This window comes from Parus major, chromosome 4, assembly GCF_001522545.3.
Source record: "Parus major isolate Abel chromosome 4, Parus_major1.1, whole genome shotgun sequence".
NCBI lineage: Eukaryota > Metazoa > Chordata > Aves > Passeriformes > Paridae > Parus > Parus major.
Window position 1 is genome coordinate 8,536,089 of NC_031771.1, and position 19,062 is coordinate 8,555,150.

Sequence of the window (19,062 nt, forward strand, 5' to 3'; positions counted from 1 at the left end):
TATCAATCCAAGGAGTTCCTGGAATTTGTCCAGCAGTGGGGAGTGGAACATCAAACTGGCATCCCCCACTCCCCCACAGGTCAGGCTGTAATCGAGCGTACACACCAGACGCTCAAACAAGTCCTAGCCAAGCAAGGCAGTGAGGCAGTGTGGATGTCTCCACAACAGAAACTCTGTAAAACTCTGTTTATCATTAACTTCTTAAACTGCTCATTTGAAAGTATGAATCCTCCTGTAACTCGGCATTTTAACAGTAGTGATCAGTTTAAATTGTGACAGCATCCGCCAGTTTTAATCAGAGACCCTGAAACTTGGCAAACCATGGGTCCCTATGAACTTGTCACCTGGGAGCGAGGTTATGCGTGTGTATCCACCCCTTCAGGCCCCCGATGGATTCCTCAGAAATGGGTAAAACCTTTTGTTCCAAAGAATCCAGCACCAGCAAGAAGAGATGAGAAGCAAGTGGCTATTGCTTTCAAGAGAAGACACCGCTGAAGAGGGCAAGAAGAAACCTCTCTAGCCTCTGACCTGCATACTGTAACTGTGAATATGTTTTTTTAAAAAAAAATAATTTCTGTTTCCTTTTTTGAAATAACCTACCTCTTACTCAAATCCATGTTTCTCATTTTTGTATAACAGAAAAGGGTGAGGTGTTGTAGTGCATCTAAAAATCTTGGTACCTCCCAAGGGTAAAACTCACCTCTGGTTGTGTAATGTTAGTTCCTACCTGAGAACCTTCTTTCCCTTCCCTCTTCCCATTGGCTGTGACCTCCCTGCATCCCCTAATCATCCCTGCCCCCAGGTATAAGAGATAAGACCCAGAGCATTTTGCTCTCTCTCTTGCCCCCATGGACAACAGACAATAAACCCGGGATTACTCCAGCAAGTTTGAGCCTCCTGTGTCTAGATACTTTGAGTCCGTGTTGTATCCACTCCAGGACCCCCCTCCGCCGCCTGTGCCCTGAGACGAGCAGGCTCTCACCACGGGGGTGGGACAGAGGGGTCCCATCGGGGAGAAGGATTAGCAACAGCGTGTGGTTTTAATTCCTTTCTTATCATCCTTTGATTTGGGCTTTGGCTCCTTTTTCCACAGGCGGTGAGTGTTGATAGCAGCCCAGGCCCCATCATCTGTTCACTGGAGGTTATCTTGCCTGCTCAGGCAGTTAGAACACACTATATTGACCTATGTCTAAATTCTTGCTAATAGCAGGAGAAAAATAAAAAACTACATTCACACAGCAAAAGCCATTCTAACATTATACATATACCATTCATCTTAATAACTTGCGAAAAGACAACATCGATTCAGATGATGTTGGCTTTTATATATAAATGATGAATATACATTTATAACAGTCAGAATGAAGCTGCTTTGCCACTGATGGCGCTTGGTGACCAACAAAACACATGTACAACAGCACTCAGAAAATAACCATCTCTCCCCAGCCATTCTTGTTTCCATGTCCTTGGTGGATACATTGGACACTGTCAGTGATTTGCCCAAACTAAGCCCATACTAAGCAGACCTCAGCTCAGAGTAATGCTACCCCCTCACCTTTACAAGGAGCCAAGCTCAAGAGAATCCCTCACCCCAAGTTATTTTGGGTAAAAGAAATACAGCCTTTTATTAAATAATAAGGAATGCAAAACAAAGCCCAGAAAAGTAAAGGGTCCTGTGTAGCAACCCACAGGTGAGCTCAGGGAGCATTTTAGACCATGAGCTGGTGGCATGGTTTAGCCCCAGCTGTCAATTAAGTATCACATAACTGCTTGCTCACTCCTCGTCATGGCCAGGGGTTGGGGGAACAGAATCAGGAAAAGAAAAAAAAAAAGTAACAAAAAAAGTAACACCTATTTCCCCCAGACCTTTGTGGGTTGAGATAAGAACAGTTTAATAACTGAAAGCAATTAAAGTAATAATGAAAATACATTAAAAAAATTAAGAACAGCTGATGCATGATGCAATTGCTCATGACCCACTAACCAACACTCATCCTCTCTCCCCAAAGAGTGACTGGCCCATTCCTGGGTAACTCCTCAGTTTATATCCTGGGATGATTTTCTATAGTAAGGAACATCCTTTTGACCAGTTTGGCTCTGCTATCCTGGCCATACTCCCTTCAAGCTTTCTGTGCACCTGTTCACTGGAAGAGCATGGGATACTGCAAAGTCCTTTAGGATAAGCACTACTGGGCAACAGCCAACATATCAGTGTTATACTAAACCCAGGACACAGCATTGACCAGATACTTAGAAAAAAATTGACTCTATGTCAGCTGAAACAAGGACAGCTGGTTAGACTGCTTGAGTAAGGGACAACCAGCTTCAGGGAAAAAATACATTTTTCTTACCAGTCAAAGCACAGGCAACCTTAGCACCCTGAAAAACAGGGCCCTAGCATTGGTCTGAGTCTTCTTCTGTCAAAAAGAAGGTGAACAAAGCCAAAGCACAGCAAACAAAAGGCAAACAAGCAAGCAGTATTCCCCTTTTACAGGCTCAGTAGGTCCATACCACCAGTCCCCAGCAGTACTGCAAATGGCAGTACCTTCCAACCTGCAGAGCATCTCCCTCCCATGCACTTGGCTCAGCAGGAATGGCCCCAGCTGGTCATTGCCAGCATGCATCCGGGGAATTCGGGCAGCTGCTTGTATTTAAGACTTTGCTAAGTGTAAGCAAAGAGAGAAGGGATTGTTGTTGTGATGGTGGGGTTTTCTTGTTCTTTTTCGGTTTTGTTTTCTTGACTTTAAAAGCAGTTTCACAACTGAAAGTCAGTTTGGGTCAGTTTTTTGTAGGAAAATCCCCTGCTCTGTTGTGCTTTATGACAATTAATTTTAATTTTATTTAATTTCACCACCTTCATCAAAGCAGCATTCTAGCCAACATACCTCTGTGCAATTCTCCTCACCTGCCCTTTGGTATTTCCTGACTCTCACACTCAAGCCAGGCTGCAGCTAAAACTCATCTCCTGCATGCCTGGGTGTGAACAACCTCCCCTGCTCCCATGTAGTGCTGCTGGCAGGTTGGAGCTAGTGCCGAGCACCTCTCTGCTGGTGAATGAATGCACCCAAGGGCTGGGGGGATGAAGTAATTCATGCCCTGAAGCTGTAATGCCAGCCTGTGCTGTACCTCATGGACATGAAACAACCTGGGGAGGAGGGAGTGATGGCTGAGCTGATGAATGGCACTGAGTTAGATCTGGTGGAATTGTGTCCAGTTAAGGTGTCCATGTACAGACAGAGGCCTCTCATGGTTGGGCTGAAATAGGATGTGGGATCCAGTGTGCTACAATGGGAGTCATGCTCTAATTTGTGATGTTACCTGCCTCAAAATCCCACTCCCATCTAAGTGCAATTCCCAATACAGGATGACTCTGCCAATTAATGTCTGGACCTGTTCCTGCACAGTCTGATCCATAGCCCAAGAAAATAAAACTTTTCATGCATAGCTCAATGCAAAAATAACCTGCTTTTAAATGGTTTAAGTGCATGCACAAACAGAAGTTTTACCAATTTACTTTAACAACATTTTTAAGTCAAAGTGTAGATGAAATGTGCCATTATCTTCCTCCATGGGATCAGGCTGTGCTAGGGGGCTGCAGTGCTGGTCTCCAGTCCCACATTTGTTCCTTTCCTGTTCCTCACCTCGTGCTGAAGCCACCGTCACCAGGTATCCTGGCTGGGTTTTGTTTTGTTTTCCCTAGCTATGACCTGGGGTAGCAGTTCTGCTCCCCTCCAACAAATCTGCTGGCTACTGGGCAAGATGCAGCTTTCCTGGGCTTCTCTTCAAATAGATCCTGGGTCTATAGACTGGGGAATCTCACTGAGTGGCTGACAAGGGCTAATTGCATCCTTTAATTAAGTGACCTGCAGCCCATGCCTGTGCTGTTCCAGAATATGTAGCTACTCTCGCCCCAAACCTGGAGGTTTGGGGGCTTCTTGTGCTTCCCCACCGACACGACGGACACGGAGGGACTTCCCCGGGCTGCGCGCAAGGGGGAACGTCCCAGGGAAAGCAGAATCCCGCCCCCCCCCCGCGCTGTGGGACTTTTCCCTTGTTTAACATGGTAAATGATCACTGTATCGGCTCAATAATTAAAGCCAGGCGCAGGTGGATGCCAGAGACACCGTGGCGCGGGTAGGCCGCCCGAGGCTGGGCGACGAATTCGCGAGTCATGAGAGCCTCCTGCTGGAGAGATATGGAGCGGTATGCAGGATGCGGGACGCGGGCTGCTGCCTCTGCCTCCTGTGCCCACGGAGCGACAAACACGCTTTACTGCTCATTTTTGGAACTACTTTCTTAAGTCCTTAGAGGCTGTGCTCCTGCCTCCCTTCCATGTCCTCCAGCCGTAATTCCTTTGTTTCCAGGAGCTGAAGCTTGGCACCCCTGTGCACCTCTGGAGGAGCCCCAGGATGACCAGGTGGGGGGCACTGCTGGTGCTCTAGGCTGGGGAATGCAAGTAACATCCAAAACCCATGGGAGTGGGGAGTATTTCCTGGTGTGATGCTGGGCAATACCTTGGCTGTGTTACTGCCACAGGGCTTGTCTGCATCCTCCTTTCCTGACATTGTGCTCTGCCTGGGACTTCATGCCATGCAGTTATGGAAACAGCAGTGAGATCTGGAGAAAGGCAGCAAGGACATAGAATCATAGAGCTATGGAATTGTTAAGGCTGGAAAAGATCTCTAAGGTCATTAAGTCCAACCATTAACCAGTACTGCCAACCTCACTACTAAACTGTGTCCCTGAGTGCCACATCTACATAATTTTGAAACCTTCCAGGATGATAATTCCACCACTTCCCTGAGCAGCTTATTCTAATGCCTGACCACCCCTTCAGCAAAGAAATTTCTCCTTACATCCAATCTAAAACCCCAATGCAACTTGAGGTCATTTCCTCTGTCCTGTCATTTGTTGCCTGGGAGAAAAGACTAAATCCCACCAGGCTACACCTTCCTTTCAGGGAGTTGTAATGTGTCATATGGTCTCCCCTGGGCCTCATTTTATCCAGGATAAAACCCCCCAGCTCTCTCAGCTGTTCCCCATAGGACTCATGTTCCAGACCCTTCCCTGCTTTGTTGCCCTTCTCTGGTCACACTCTGTCTTTCCTGTAGTGAGGAGCCCAAAATAGAATGCATGCTAAGGCATGAAACAGGATCCCACAAAGACTGAGCTCAGTCCCTGCAGCCAGGTAGCACTTACACCTGTTTTAGCAGTTGAACTTGATGATCTTAGAGGTGTTTTTGAACCTAAAGAATTCCCTGATTCTGTAATATAGTAGACCTTTTTAAAACCAGGTACAGCGTGAGGGAGGTGACTTGTCCTGGTGTTACTCCTTTGTAGGTGTCTGCTCCCAGCCCTGGTTGAGTCAGACTAAGAGGGCTGCTGGTTGGAGGCAGCACGGCTGTCCCAAGTAGGGACAGAGGAACAACTTTTTCTGAGCTCTGGGTTCCAATAGTTGAACGCTGGGGCTCTGCCAACACATCCACAGCACTACCACTCCTCTGCCAGGAGGGACATGCTTCCTAGCTGGAGCAGGAAGAAGGAGGGACATCTGCCTGGGCTTCAATCACCAGGAGTTGCTGCTGGCCTCCCTGTGCAAGCTTGCCTTTGCTCTCAGGTGAGTGGATGGACTGTAAACCCAAGCTGCAGATTCAGATGTCCAGGAGGATGTCCAGAGGAGCCATGCAGCAGCCTGCAGCAGGGGGCGGCCCAGGCATGTGAGGGTGGTGACACTTAGCCCACTTCCACTGCTGCCAGGACTTGCCAGCAACTTGTTTGCACAGAAATTGGAGCTGAGGAATGAGCGTTTTGCAAATTTATAGCCTCACCTGTTAAGCACCGATTTCCTATAGTTGAATGCTGATAAATACAGTGGCTCATTAGATTTCTTTCGGGTCATGAAGTCCTATTCCCTCAGGGCTGCCCCCAAACCTGATTTCCCTGTGTTAGAGAATTGCCTTCTCAGTGTTTCTTTTCCCAGAGCGGCTTCCTGAAACCCAGCACAGGTGAATGTATCTCCTTTTTGGGCACCCTAAAAGTGCATTTTCTTTCTTAGCATGGTTTGGATATCCAGGGATCCTGTGTTGTACATACTGCTGTATGTACATTTGCTGTGCAGAGCAAACCTGGATAAATTCCCTTTGAATCTCACATCCTCTCCATTGACTGTGATGTGTCTGAGTGTCACCTCCTTGAATCAAAAGAGCAAGTACAATTTGCCTTATTTCTTCTGGAAAAAAAAACCCCAAAACCACAAAGCAACCGAGCACAGAGCAGCACCGCTATATTTCCAGATTTTGACTAGAAATGAATTCCATATAGAACAGAGAGTGATGTAACACGAGTCCCAAGTAGTGCTTACATCCTGGCACTAATTAATTGCCTGTCGCCCGTTATTTGCAGCCTCGCTGGCGTTGCGGACGGTTCGGCGTGGCGCTCCCTCTGCTGCGCTATTCCCGCGCTGCCCCCGGCTCCCGCCAGCTGCGCTGGGCGTGCGGCTCACACGGCATCCGCGCACAGCTGCCTGCCAAGGGAACACAGCCCCGCTCCCCCCGAGCTGGCTGGGAAATGCAGGCAGGGAACAAAGACGCTGGCAGGCAGGGAGATGCGTGGGGAAGAGCGAGACCGGATTTCTTGGCAAGAAAGATATAAATCCTCTTTCCAAAGGCAACCCAGGGTTTTTGGTTTTTTTTCATGTGGAGGGCTTCTACCCTTGGAGCAGGGCTGGTGGGATGGGAGCTTCAGGCTGTGTTGCTGATAGGAGTTGAGAGGAGAAAATTAGTTCCCGGCGTTGCTGATAAAGCCACGTTAAATCGCAGGCGGTTTTCCCGCTCTGAGCCAGCTGCGGCCCCTCTGTTGTGGGCAGAGCAGAGATGAACGGGGGCGGTGCATAGGAGCAAGGAGGCAGCAGGCTCTGGGGAGCTGAGAGGGAACTGGCCCACAGCTGTTGCCTTCCCGGTTCCTGGACTCCTGGAGTCCAGGGCTCCAGCTGATCTGCTTATGTTGTCACCTCGAAGGCGGCGCTGTGCCTGGAAGAGCACCAGCCAGAAAGGAAAAAAGGTGGGCCAGGACGGGGGCGGGCTGGGACCCGCGGCAGGGCTGTAGTCTGAGCCAGGAGCTGGCTCTTTCAGGGATTTCTCTCTGCCTTCTTTTGCATTTACTGGAAAACTCTTCTGTAAATGTCTTAAATTACATTTAGGCAGGATTTTTACTGTGCCTCAAACCTTTTGCAAGCAGCATACCTGTGCTGGATGACACAAAAACCACAGGGCTCTCCTGCTCCCAGGGATGCACAGTGATGTCTGATAAGGCAAGGGAAGAGCAGCTGGATAACCCCTCACAACAGTGGTGTAATTCCCACTGATGCATGGCAGAGCAGTCATCTTTTAAAGCTGTTTTAACACATCATGCCCAGTGTCTGGGCTGAAGCTGCAGCTCTCCCTTGAGGCAGCAGAAGCATTTACCTCTCACACAGCTGCTGCTTTCTGTTTACAAGCAACTGAAGGGCAGAGGGGACAAGAGCAGTAAGGAGCTGGAGATGTGTCACAAAGACTAGGCTGTGCCTTGGGTCCCTTTCCACGGTACCTTCTGCCTCCTATGAATGCCAAAGTCTGCAGTGGCTGAGCTCAGGAAGAAACAACCCACAAGTTTCACACATCAGGAAATTCCAGGTTTACACAGGCTGCTAGAAAATACATACAACACAATAATCAGATTTGTTTTATTAAAAAACTTGCAATAAAATTCCTTGGAATTCACCGTCTTAACTTTAAGAGTTGTAATATTTTACTAGTACGTAATAACACAGTCTCACATATTTACATTATAATCCTCTATATAACAAAAATAGCCATGTTGGACTACTGAATAATGCTTCCAAGTATTAGCCACAACATTTTGGTATTTCCCCCAGCTGAGTCACTGTCTGTGCTCTTTAGCATTTACAGTATCTAACAAAGCAAGGACACAAAATAATAAAAAGTATGTCTCATGATTTCAAATCCCTTTAAGATGGTAGTTCTCTGACTCCCACATTTTTCAAGAGAGATAAAGTGCATTGGAGAGGAGGATGTATACGTTACAAAATGTCAGTGAAGAGTTAAAAGTTTATTTGCAAGACTGTACAGAAGGGAAAAAAGGCCAAAAAATAATCTTCACAAACTGCTACTGCACAGTTTTGGCAGCATGTCATAAGTAGCAGGGAGAAGGAGGGAATGAAAAAGACAAGAAGAAGCATGGCCCAGGCAAATGCCACAGTGTGACTTTGCCATGGCCTTTTGGTAGGTGTTTCCCAAACCAAAGCTTCAACACACCTAGAGCCACAGTGCAGGAGTGTAACAACCCTGCACAGCCTCAGCTTGCTGAGGCTGGTGAGTCTGCCAGGCAGGGACAGACAGCTGAAGCCTCCCAGTAAATCTGATTCTGCTGTCCAGAGGATTGATTACTTTGGAGAATTTCACTGGGACAGGCCATTGTCTCTGAACTTGAGGAAGTTTTTTCATTAAGCTCTGCATTGATCCATGTGGTATTTATTTAGTTTGGGATTTTTATTCCTTTTTTAACACTTGCATTTGCTGGTAGGGCTCTGCTGTGAGAAGAGACATGGCTAGAAAAATCCTTTTAGCCATCATGGAAACCAGGATACTGCTGCTATGTTCAGGAACTGCATACAACTGGGATGCCACATTTTTTTTTTGTTTGTTTGCTTATAAACTACTCTAAATAGAAATAATTCTCTTCTGGAAATGGATGGAATGTATATTTTGACAAGTACAAAACTCTTTTAAATGTTCACTAAATACAAGGAACATCTTGGTATAAAAATAACAGACCGTCCCACCCACTGTCCCCTCTTTACATATCTAATTATAAAACGGTACAGTCATTTCAGGTTCCTAACATGAAACAAGTACTGAGGATGGCATTACATACATATACAAAACATTTAGATATTTGACATCTGAAACAGCTGTATACATTCAGAGCAAACAAGCATCTTGATCTGGCTATTGTGTTTAATGCTGCTCAGGACCAAAGAATCAAGAAATAAACAAGAAAGGGAAAACACTATTGCTCCTTTTTTTCCTCCCATTTCTTTTTCCATTCATTACAGAAAGAAGTAATTTCCACCAATTCACAATTAAAATACTTGAGAGAGACAAGATTAAATTCAGATGGAAGAACCATCCATTGGCTTTTCACTCAAAATCCACATCTTTAATTTCTTTATTTCTCCCTTTGAAATACAGCTTCTGCTTAGAAGGATGTTCCTTGAAAAAGAAATGGGTAGATAAATGGGCCAAGTGGCAGCCCTCACCCTTGCCCTCACTCTCCCTCCCAACCCACAGGTACCAACTGCTTCACAAACAAATCCTCCCTGAACAGTCCATCTAGCATTCCTCATTATCAGATGCTATCAATTAGTTCAGATAACAGCTTGGTAAAATGAAAGTAGTGCTTACTTTGGATCAATTTCCCCTATTTAAGAAGCCTGCAAAGGCAACACCTACAGCTTCATTTTCCCTCAAGCCTAAAATACACCACATTGTGTTTGCCGCTCATGCTAACCAAGCTGATTCACTGCCATCATTCTGCCTGCCCTAAATACACTGACACATTTTGCATCTGCAAAACAAATGAGCCCACATGGGCTCAGTGTTCATCAACAAAGTTCCAATCCCAGGGTCAACATTGGCCATGAAGAAGCTTGGCTGTCCCGAACCTGCTGAAATCCCATGGCCTGCTTTTCACCAAGCCCTGGAGCTGAACTTGGGCTAGCTCCTTTCCCTTCTCCAACCTACTCCAAGAGATATGGCAGCACAAAACACAGGAGAGGAAGCAGCACTGTGCTTTGATTGCCTTTTATTTGAAATGCTACGTTGATCCCATGATCTCCTTCCACTGGAACAAAGGCTCACTCTTGGAAAAACACTTGTGAGATGGGCTGGGAAGGTACCGGCTGGATTTCTTTACCATTTTAGTCCTGCAAAATGGATGCACCCCAGCAGCAATGCCCTTCTTGCAATGACTCCCTTGGGATTTGATCCAGGGATCATTAGTGAGATCCAAGAGACTACTTATCATATGTGATTTCAAGAATTTATTTTTCCGAATTGCCTCTATAAAGCCTTTTTCTTTAGTGCCACAATCTTCCTCAAATAAATGGCCTAAAAATGATAACTGTTTCTGATTTCCCAACAGTACAGTTTCCATACTCACATCAATGCACTTTTATATGCATAGATGTCAATTTAATTCTAGAGTGCTTAAAGAATGAACTGCAGTGCTATGATAATCCTGATCCTGGTTTTGAGGCTCTAAAGCAGTCAGAAAATAAAAAAACCCAAACCCTCAGAAAGTGCCAGATCTGTATCCTCAGCAGAACAGGTGAGCTGTGAGGAGGGGATGTAGACCTCATGCCTTGCACATCTGCATGCATACATCAGGTTGCTTGTGAGTGCAAAATTCTGCCTGTATAACTTTCTATGCATCCTAACTATGGAACAGACCTTTGGGAAGGCAGCTTAATGAAACCCAAAAAATCCAAGTATACTCTGAGTGCAGTTTCTGTCTCACCAAGTTTCATCCTGCAGCCCAGCCTGAATGATGATGAGCCTCACTAAGGCAAATGCTTTTCCCACCTACTACTTGCTCATAGAAAAGTGCTTCAGATGACAAGATGGGAATTGCTGGGAGAGGCACAAGGATCAGCTTAATGACAAGAGTGCCTTTTCTTGGGAGCCATACAATCCCCTGGCCACTGCCCCTGCACAGGAGATGCACCCCCCAACCCAGTCATGGCGCCAGCCTGCAGAATTGTATCTGTGAACACTTGCTTGTCAGAGGGCTCTAGAGGATTTTGTTCTTTCCTGGATGCATGCTAAAGGCTGCTCTCCCTTCTGAACAGCCAGTACTGTGTCCCAGCAGCTGAACCCCACCTACTTAATGCCCAAACTTAGTGGGCAGCAGTACCAAGGTGTGCATGGGCATGCAGATATACAGAATTAAGGCATTCATACATGTTACAAACACACATGAGGGGGTCTTAATGTTTATAAAGCACTTCAAATTCCCAAGGTAGTTCACAGGTTATATATGCAAAGCACATTGTCAGTCAGGTCAGGCTTCAGGAAAACATTTCCTTTTGACACAGGTGCTTAATTGTGCTCATAGAAGACCTGTTGAAAATAATGCGATTTTAGTGCAAGTCCAAAAATAATTGTAAGTGGGTTTTTTTTAGAAGGACAGAATAAAACATTTACTTAAGTGCTTTCATAAGTTCAGGCTTCAGTGATGTGTAACCTGGCTTTGCTCTCATCATCACTTAACTGCTCAGAGCTGCAGAACACCTGAGGACAGGGATGGAACAATATCTTCCCTAAGTGAACCTGCAGGTAGAACTGGGAAAGCAAAAGCAGAAAGACTCCTGACTCAGATTTGCTAGGATGCTTCTACTAAAAGGCATATCACTTATTGGTGGTATGCCAAAACCACTCGCCCAGCCTGGCACCCTGCCTCTTTCAGTGGCCACCTGTGGACCCTGAAGGACCAAATCTAATTATGGGATATTTAGCGTGTGCTAAAAAAAGCGTGTGCACAGTGCGAGACCTCTACAAAGCTCTTCATTAACTCTCAGAAATATGTGCAGGGTCCGAATTACCCAATCTGTGATGCCTCTTTGAGCACACTTCCCTTTAATGATTTTTCTAGGCAAAGGACCCAGCTCAGTGTCAGCTCGGAGTTTCCCTTCTTGCCTCCCTTTTCTACAGACTTTTGTTCTGCTGTGCTGTGGGTGATTCTGCTACAGCAACAGCTAATTGGTCAATCTATCCATTGAGATCAACTTAATTCAGTTCATGAAATAAAATGAAGACTTTGTGACAGTTCCTCTGCAACCCAAACAATTTGGCCTGTGTGCTGTGCTACAGTGTGCATATATGAAATGATCACTGACAACTTGGACACTGTGTTTGTCCTGTGACATGTAGCACCCAGGCTCCAGTGGAAGAAATCGTACCAGTGTGTAGACTTTCTGTAAGGAGCCCTTACTGTATATAACCAGCCTCACTCCTTCATCTGCAGTAGTTTGAAATGAATTTCATTCCTGGGTCAAAATTTGATATAAGCACCACTTAAATCCCATTTCAGCATTATTTACAGAGCTTAAATGGAACTGATGCAGTACCTAGTGCAAAATTTCATGTGTAGGGGTCAATTTCAACATTGATGTGTCAGGTCTTTCCCATAGCAGCAAGAAATAGAGAAGACATAAAAGAATAAGGAAAACAAGATTACAGAACCACAAATATTGTCAAGACTGACCTAGTGTACCCTCTGGAACTGTCTGTAATTTTCTTTTTAAACCAAAATTTCCAGCTGCCTCTATCTCTTCAATTGAAAAAAGATTTTCATTTCAATGTTTTTTAAAGATGTAACTGCACCTTTATGGGTAATTTTCACAGAAACACAGAATGGCTTGGGTTGGAAGGGACCTTAAAGATCATCTAGTTCCAAACCCTCTGCTGTGGCCAGAGAGATCTTTCCTTAGACCAGGTTACTCAGAGCTCCATCCAAACTGGCCTTGAACACTTTCAGGGATGGGGCATCTACAGCTTCTCTGGGCAATCTCTTCCAGTGCCTCATCATCCTCGCAGTAATAATTTATTTCTAATCTCTAATCTAAATCTGCCCTCTGTCAGTTTAAAACCTTTACCTCAAGATTACCCTGCAATTTAGGGACACAAAACATAAACTAAGAGTAAACTAAAGGTTTAATTAGTTCTAAATGGACAAAAGAGCATGGAGAGTATTATTTCCTTCTTTCTATACTAAAAAAAGCAAGTCAGCCAAAATTTTAGGGGTAGTTCTGAACACATTTGTTCCTGAATAAAATATGAGAAATTTTGTCTGGAAGCTGGTATTCAGATTTGACAAGTAAATCAGCAAAGAGATTAAATGCAATGAGCCCTAACAGTTGCATTTTGAGATCCCACCATGACACTGCCAAGTCAAAATGTTTGACCTCTGCATGAAATTTCATGCAGAGTTGTTGATTCTGTGTTCAACATTCACATGTTGATTCTGTGGACTGACTCAGGAGACAGTAACATGATTCAAATCATCTGACTCCCAACAGAAACTATATATTCTTCTTCACAGCTGAGTATTTTGACTGAAAAACCAAATCATACACTGAACAATTAACAGTGAGCTCTTACCTGGAAAGCAGAGCTCAGGATGAAATAAATTATTATGTCAGGTCTTTATTATTTAGGTGTTTTGATTTATGTTAGTTCTTTTATTTTCAAATTCCCTTCCCATTATATTTTGGTATATGTATCTGTATACAAATTGCAAATATTCCATTATGCTTCTGACAACATTGACAGGGACTCTGGAGGGCAACAAACCACCTGAACTCTTGTTAGATAACAAGCAGACAAAAACTGCTGTCAAAAAGTAAGAAATTAAACCCACTGAGGGAAAAGACCCAAAGCAAACCAGGAATTAAACACTTCAAACAACTGCCTTTTGCTCCCTTACCAATTTGTGACACTGATAGCAGAATCTCCAGACCCTTTGTAAGAATACTGTCACCTGTTTAATGCAGAACTGTTAATAGGCAGCCTCTGGAAACCTCTCAGATGCTCCTTTAGCCCACTGATCTGCTTTTGGTCTGTAATATTAAGGAAAGAAATGATGTTATGCTAGATCTTTTTTTCCAGGTACTGAATTGTCACTTGAAGGAAGGACACTAATGTACTGACACCTGTGAACAGCATAAAATACAGGACAGGACTACATGGATGGAGTGATGTTTTAAGCTTTTCTTTCTCTCCTTCAACACTGCACAATACTTGTCTAGAACAGAGCTCTAAGTAAAAGACAAACTAATGTAATTTTAACCCAAATTTCAGCTAATTCAGAGCTCTCTTACAAATAAAAGCCTTCAGAATATACTATTTCCAAGCTTTCCACTTAATGAAAGCAGGTGTTACATTAATGCAGGGTGCTGGTGCATCATCCTTCTGAAGCCAGCCACATGTAATTCATGCAGAAACAACAAAGCAATGATAAATCCTGGTCAGGTCATGAAGTGACCAGTGAACAGGTTCAGATTTCTGGACTGAACTCTTGAAAAAGCTGGGATCAGTCAATAAAAACAGAGTGTCCAATCATAACAGACTATAAACAAACAAACAAACAAATAAAATAAACATATGCCTTTTCAAAAACCCAACAAAAATTTGATTGAACAAGTGTAGAAAACACTCAAGTTGTCATTACAGTTGCAATGACAGTTCTCTGGACAGTTCCATGACTGCTCTCAAGCACGTGGGTAAACTGGAAGTATCCATCTCCCATGTGAACCAAACGAAGGTGTGTAGATGATGAAACCACATCCAGGCAGATACAACAGTTGCTATTGCTTTTCATTACCATCTCAGTATGGAGTGTGCAGGAGTGACAGTGCTCTGGAGGCATGTGCATGACTGGTCCAAATCCTAAAAAGCTGACTGAGTCCCTACCTGTGACCCTCCCCTGTAGTTTAGTGTTGAATCTCTGTTTTTCAAGATTTCACCTCTTCGCAGTCTTGATCAGTGGAGAGCTCCACATCAGACAGTCCAACTTCCATTGCCATAATCAATGAAATATCTGAATCACTGCTGACTGCTGGCTCCTGTTCATCTGTGAGGGTAGAAAAGACAGGAAAAGGTCATGTCCTTCTGTTAATATATTACTAATTTTTAGTTCTGCAGGTGGAACCCAGAGTTCCTTCCACTATTGATATTATGATTAGATTACAAACCTTGTTCTTATTCATTATCTGTCTAAAACACTTCAAAAATATCCCAAAATTCAAGCCATTCATAGTAAAAAACATGATAAAAAGGAGCCTGGATGGGTAACATTTTCTTCTCTTAATCCTCCCATCCAGAGCTCTTCATCCAGGTCCTTCATGAACTTCCTCCCACCACCTGAGAATTGCCCTCCCTGTCTGCTTTCATTTCCTCAACCTGGCATCATCCTACTCTCCCCACAAATATAGCAGGTTAATGACAAAGCCACAGGCACCTGGCAGAGCAACTCAGTCATCATTTTTTTCCTATGATGTGGATAGACAGGGAACGCCGATCGGAAGATCTCGCGTTGTACGTGAAGATAGGGCCCCTCTTTCCACAATGTTCTATTACCCATAATATCACGGTGATTACGTCATCATAACTCGGTGATATAAAAGCTTGCACACCGGAAATAAACGCTTTTCACCGTCCACCACATTGGTGTTAGCGCGTGATTTGCCCGACAGGCCTGTAAGTTTAGCCGTTGAGTCACCCACGAACCAGGTCGCTACGCCTCGCCCCGAGGCGACAAGTGGTGCCGAAACCCGGGACCGCTCCCCGACACACGCGGGTTCGAGCGGCCGGAGTTTGGGAATCTCGCCGGACGCTGGGGACGGCTGGAGCGGCAGGACCGGCTCCAGCGGGAGGACGCTCCCGTACCGCCGACATGCAGTCGATCGGCAAGGTAGATTCGCAGCTGCATAAGCAGAGTGGTATAGACTGCAAAAAATCAAGTAGTCGTGAACGCGTGATTGTCAGATTGTTAGAATTAAGCGTTATCGATGATCCCGTAGATATTATTCTCCCAGATTGCTGGGATAGGTGTACCGAGGCGCTCATGAATGGCGTGATGTGCTTCAGGTCCAGCAAGTACCAAAAAAGCTGGGCGAGAATTACGCAAGCGCTGCGGAAAGCACTCCAGGAACGGAAAACTCGGAAGGCAGCTCAAAGCTGTTTAAAAGTTACACTGCGGGTGGGGGTAGGAGCTGCCACTCAGACCAAGTGTATTAATTGCCCCACCGATTCTAACGAGCCACCTAACGATGACGGGCGACCCGAGTCGTCATCCCGCCTGCCTGGCTCTAACGCGGGTTTGGTCGCGGAACACACTTTACCACCGGGGCGTACCGATACCGTGGATTCACGGGGCGTGCCCGACATCGGGAGATGTCGAGGAAAGGCCTCCGCCATACGCGCCGGGAAATGGCGCCGGGGACACGAGCAAGGGGCGGAGCGAAGGGTGCCTAACGCGCGCGGGCATACGCTATAGGAAGCCTAACGGCAAGATGGAGGCGGCGGGCAGAGCGGGGCAGGAGATGAGCCTGGCGGCCCTACAGCGGCACGACCCCTTCATCACCGGCATCGCCGACGTGACCGGCCAGGTCGCGCTCTACAGCTTCAGCCCTAAGGACAATGAGTGGGAGAAAACCGACATAGAAGGGACCTTATTTGTGTATAAAAGAAATGCCAGCTTGTCAATTTACAGTATTTGGTTTTATGACAAGAATGACTGTCATCGAATAGCAAAAATCATGGCTAAAGTAGTTGAACAAGCTCAGAGGTCACAGCAAGTTTCCCAGGACAGAAAAAGTCCCAGCAGGACCAATGGCTGCAATGAAAACAGGCCCACTGACATCCTAGAAATGCTTAGTAAAGCCAAGGATGAATACGAACGAAATCAGATTAGGGATCTAAGTATTATATCAAGTTCTGGAATGCAACAGAATTCAAATCCTCCAAAGCCAGAAAGCACAGAGCCTTCAGAACAGAGGCCTTCATTACAAGTGCAGGAGCAGCCGTTTCAGTCAAGGCAGAAGCATTTGACTTTGGAGGAACTGTTTGGAACTTCTGTCCAAAAGGAACAGCCTGCAGCTCCGTATTCCAATCCAGAGAGAAAGGAGAAACTGCAGACAGATGCATCTGCCAGAGAGCAGCACAGTCTGCTTTTGCCTTTTTCCTTTGACCAGTCACCAGTAATGCAACAATCCCTGGGGAAATCTGAAAGTCCGAGCGTTAAACCCAGTGTCAATCAGCAGGACTGTTTAACACCTATGATAATACCTCCAGCTTCGGTTTCCCAGCCTGATATGAAAAACGTTTCAAGCTATTCAGTTTGTTTAAACCCTGTTCTTAATTCAGCCTCAACAGTGGAAGCTGAACCTGCTCAGATGCTTCCTGGCCTCAAACAAAGCAACAGTCAATACAGGAGTTATGCAGGAAGCTACCAAGCCCATATCCCCACTGGTCAATCAGCTGCCATCTGAAGTGAACTACGCTCCACAGAATCTAATGGCTGGCCAAAGCCAGCTCATAGCACCCTTGACTACAGCAAACACAGGGACTATCTCAAATGCATCTCATACAAGTGTTGATCTTCTCCAGAAACTCAGGTTGACCCCACAGCATGACCAAACACAACAACAGTCTCTCCCTAAGACTCCCTTAACACCAAGCATCTCTGCCTCAGTTAGCCAACTTGCAACACCAGAGTCTCACAGTAAGCCATCAGCCTTGAACAGCAAGATAATCTCTCCCCTTCCGGTTGCACCTCCACAGTTTGTTACAGCCACAACGACAGTAATGCCTTCAGTGCTCTTGTCTCCAAATGTGTTCCAGCAATCAGCTGCAAAAGCTACTGAAGTGGAGAAAGTTTTCACTGTGATCATCACCAGCAAACCTTTTTATTGGGGAGGGGACCTAGGTTGCATTTGAGCTCTCACAGGCATTAATTGAATGTGCAGATGTTTGCTCTGGTTCTCATTCCTGGCTGTATTCATTGTTCAAGGATTACAGAGTCCAAACTATTTCAGCCAGCAAACGCACAGTGTAGTACACTACAGCACACCAGAACCAAATTCAGCTGTGGGAACTTAGTTCCAGTTTGAAGGACTAAGGAAAATGAGAGCAAAATGCCTTGTGATTAAGCTGGCAGGTGTGGGGAACAAGAGAGTCTAGAATCCAGGCCATTGGAGCTAAATCTTTAACAAAAGGTCCAGAAATGTGATTGGTTCATTACATTGGCAATCTCTAGCTAATGCATGTAAATTCATCCTTTCAATTTTTCATTAATCTTATTTGTTTCTGTGTTACTGACATAGCTAATGTTGACGTAGTCAAGGTGCATGGCCACCAAAGAAGTTCACGCTCACTGTCACCTGACTCAAGTAACCGGATGTGCACCCTTGCTGACCGTGCACCTGGACACAGTTAATATTATGTTGGTTAAATGCCAACAACTGCGTTAAGTTCCGGTTGAAAACTCATTTGTTTAACTTTTAACCACATTTTAGTGTTTTTACAATTACTAACACCGCATTTATTTTGAAGAGAAAACATGCCGGCTTAAAAGCCGAAATAGCTCAGTTGGGAGAGTGTTGAAGATCTAAAGGCCCCTGGTTCGATCCCAAGTTTCAACAGAGCTACAACAGAGACTCGAACAGCATAGCCAGCAGCGTTCTTCACAGAACTGGTTTAATTCAATGTTTAGCCAATCCCCATGGATTATTACCCTCGTTTCTACGTTAGCAGGACCAGTTATCGTTGTTGTGTTCGTACTTATTTTCTGTCCTTGCCTTCTTAATAAGTTAGCCCAGTTCATAAAAACCCGATTAGATAAAATGCATGACAGTTCGTACTAACACACCGCGGTTTCGTCTGATGTTTGTTACTAACAAGTTCATGGTTTGTTGTTAATTACATAAGTAATTCTGTTATCAAGTTCTGTTCATGGAGGTGGGGGAGATGATGTGGATAGACAGGGAACGCCGATCGGAAGATCTCGCGTTGTACGTGAAGATAGGGCCCCTCTTTCCACAATGTTCTATTACCCATAATATNGAACGCCGATCGGAAGATCTCGCGTTGTACGTGAAGATAGGGCCCCTCTTTCCACAATGTTCTATTACCCATAATATCACGGTGATTACGTCATCGTAACTCGGTGATATAAAAGCTTGTACACCGGAAATAAATGCTTTTCACTGTCCACCACATTGGTGTTAGCGTGTGATTTGCCCGACAGGCCTGTAAGTTTAGCCGTCGAGTCACCCACGAACCGGGTCGCTACGCCTCGCCCCAAGGCGACATTCCTAACAGAAAAAAATCTGCCCAAACTCTCAGTAAGTGATAGAATTTCAGAGGACATTTTTAAGAGGGCACTAGTCTAATGTAGGAACATAGGCATTGGACCAGGACAAAACAAATCCAGGACTTTGGACTA

General features: G+C 45.2%; 2 protein-coding genes and 1 long non-coding RNA gene across 3 annotated transcripts in view; 2 read left to right on the forward strand and 1 right to left on the reverse strand.

Moving 5' to 3' along the window:
- Positions 1-5,215: 5,215 nt before the first annotated feature.
- LOC117244230 lies at positions 5,216-8,137 on the forward strand. The gene is made up of 2 exons (XR_004496902.1): positions 5,216-5,617; positions 6,403-8,137. It is a non-coding gene; the product is annotated as an uncharacterized LOC117244230 (long non-coding RNA).
- Positions 8,138-12,626: 4,489 nt separating this feature from the next.
- RNF150 (ring finger protein 150) overlaps positions 12,627-19,062 on the reverse strand; it is a 125,527-nt gene continuing 119,091 nt past the window's right edge. Inside the window, exon 7 of the mRNA XM_015625057.3 lies at positions 12,627-14,688. Coding sequence (XP_015480543.1) covers positions 14,570-14,688 — 119 coding nt within the window. The 3' untranslated portion in view covers positions 12,627-14,569. The remainder of the gene's footprint in view (positions 14,689-19,062) is intronic.
- LOC107203250 (mRNA-decapping enzyme 1A-like) lies at positions 14,704-18,669 on the forward strand. The gene is given in 2 exon segments (XM_033513551.1): positions 14,704-17,053; positions 17,055-18,669. Coding segments are annotated over 2 exon segments (1,668 nt in total). The 5' UTR covers positions 14,704-15,886; the 3' UTR covers positions 17,556-18,669.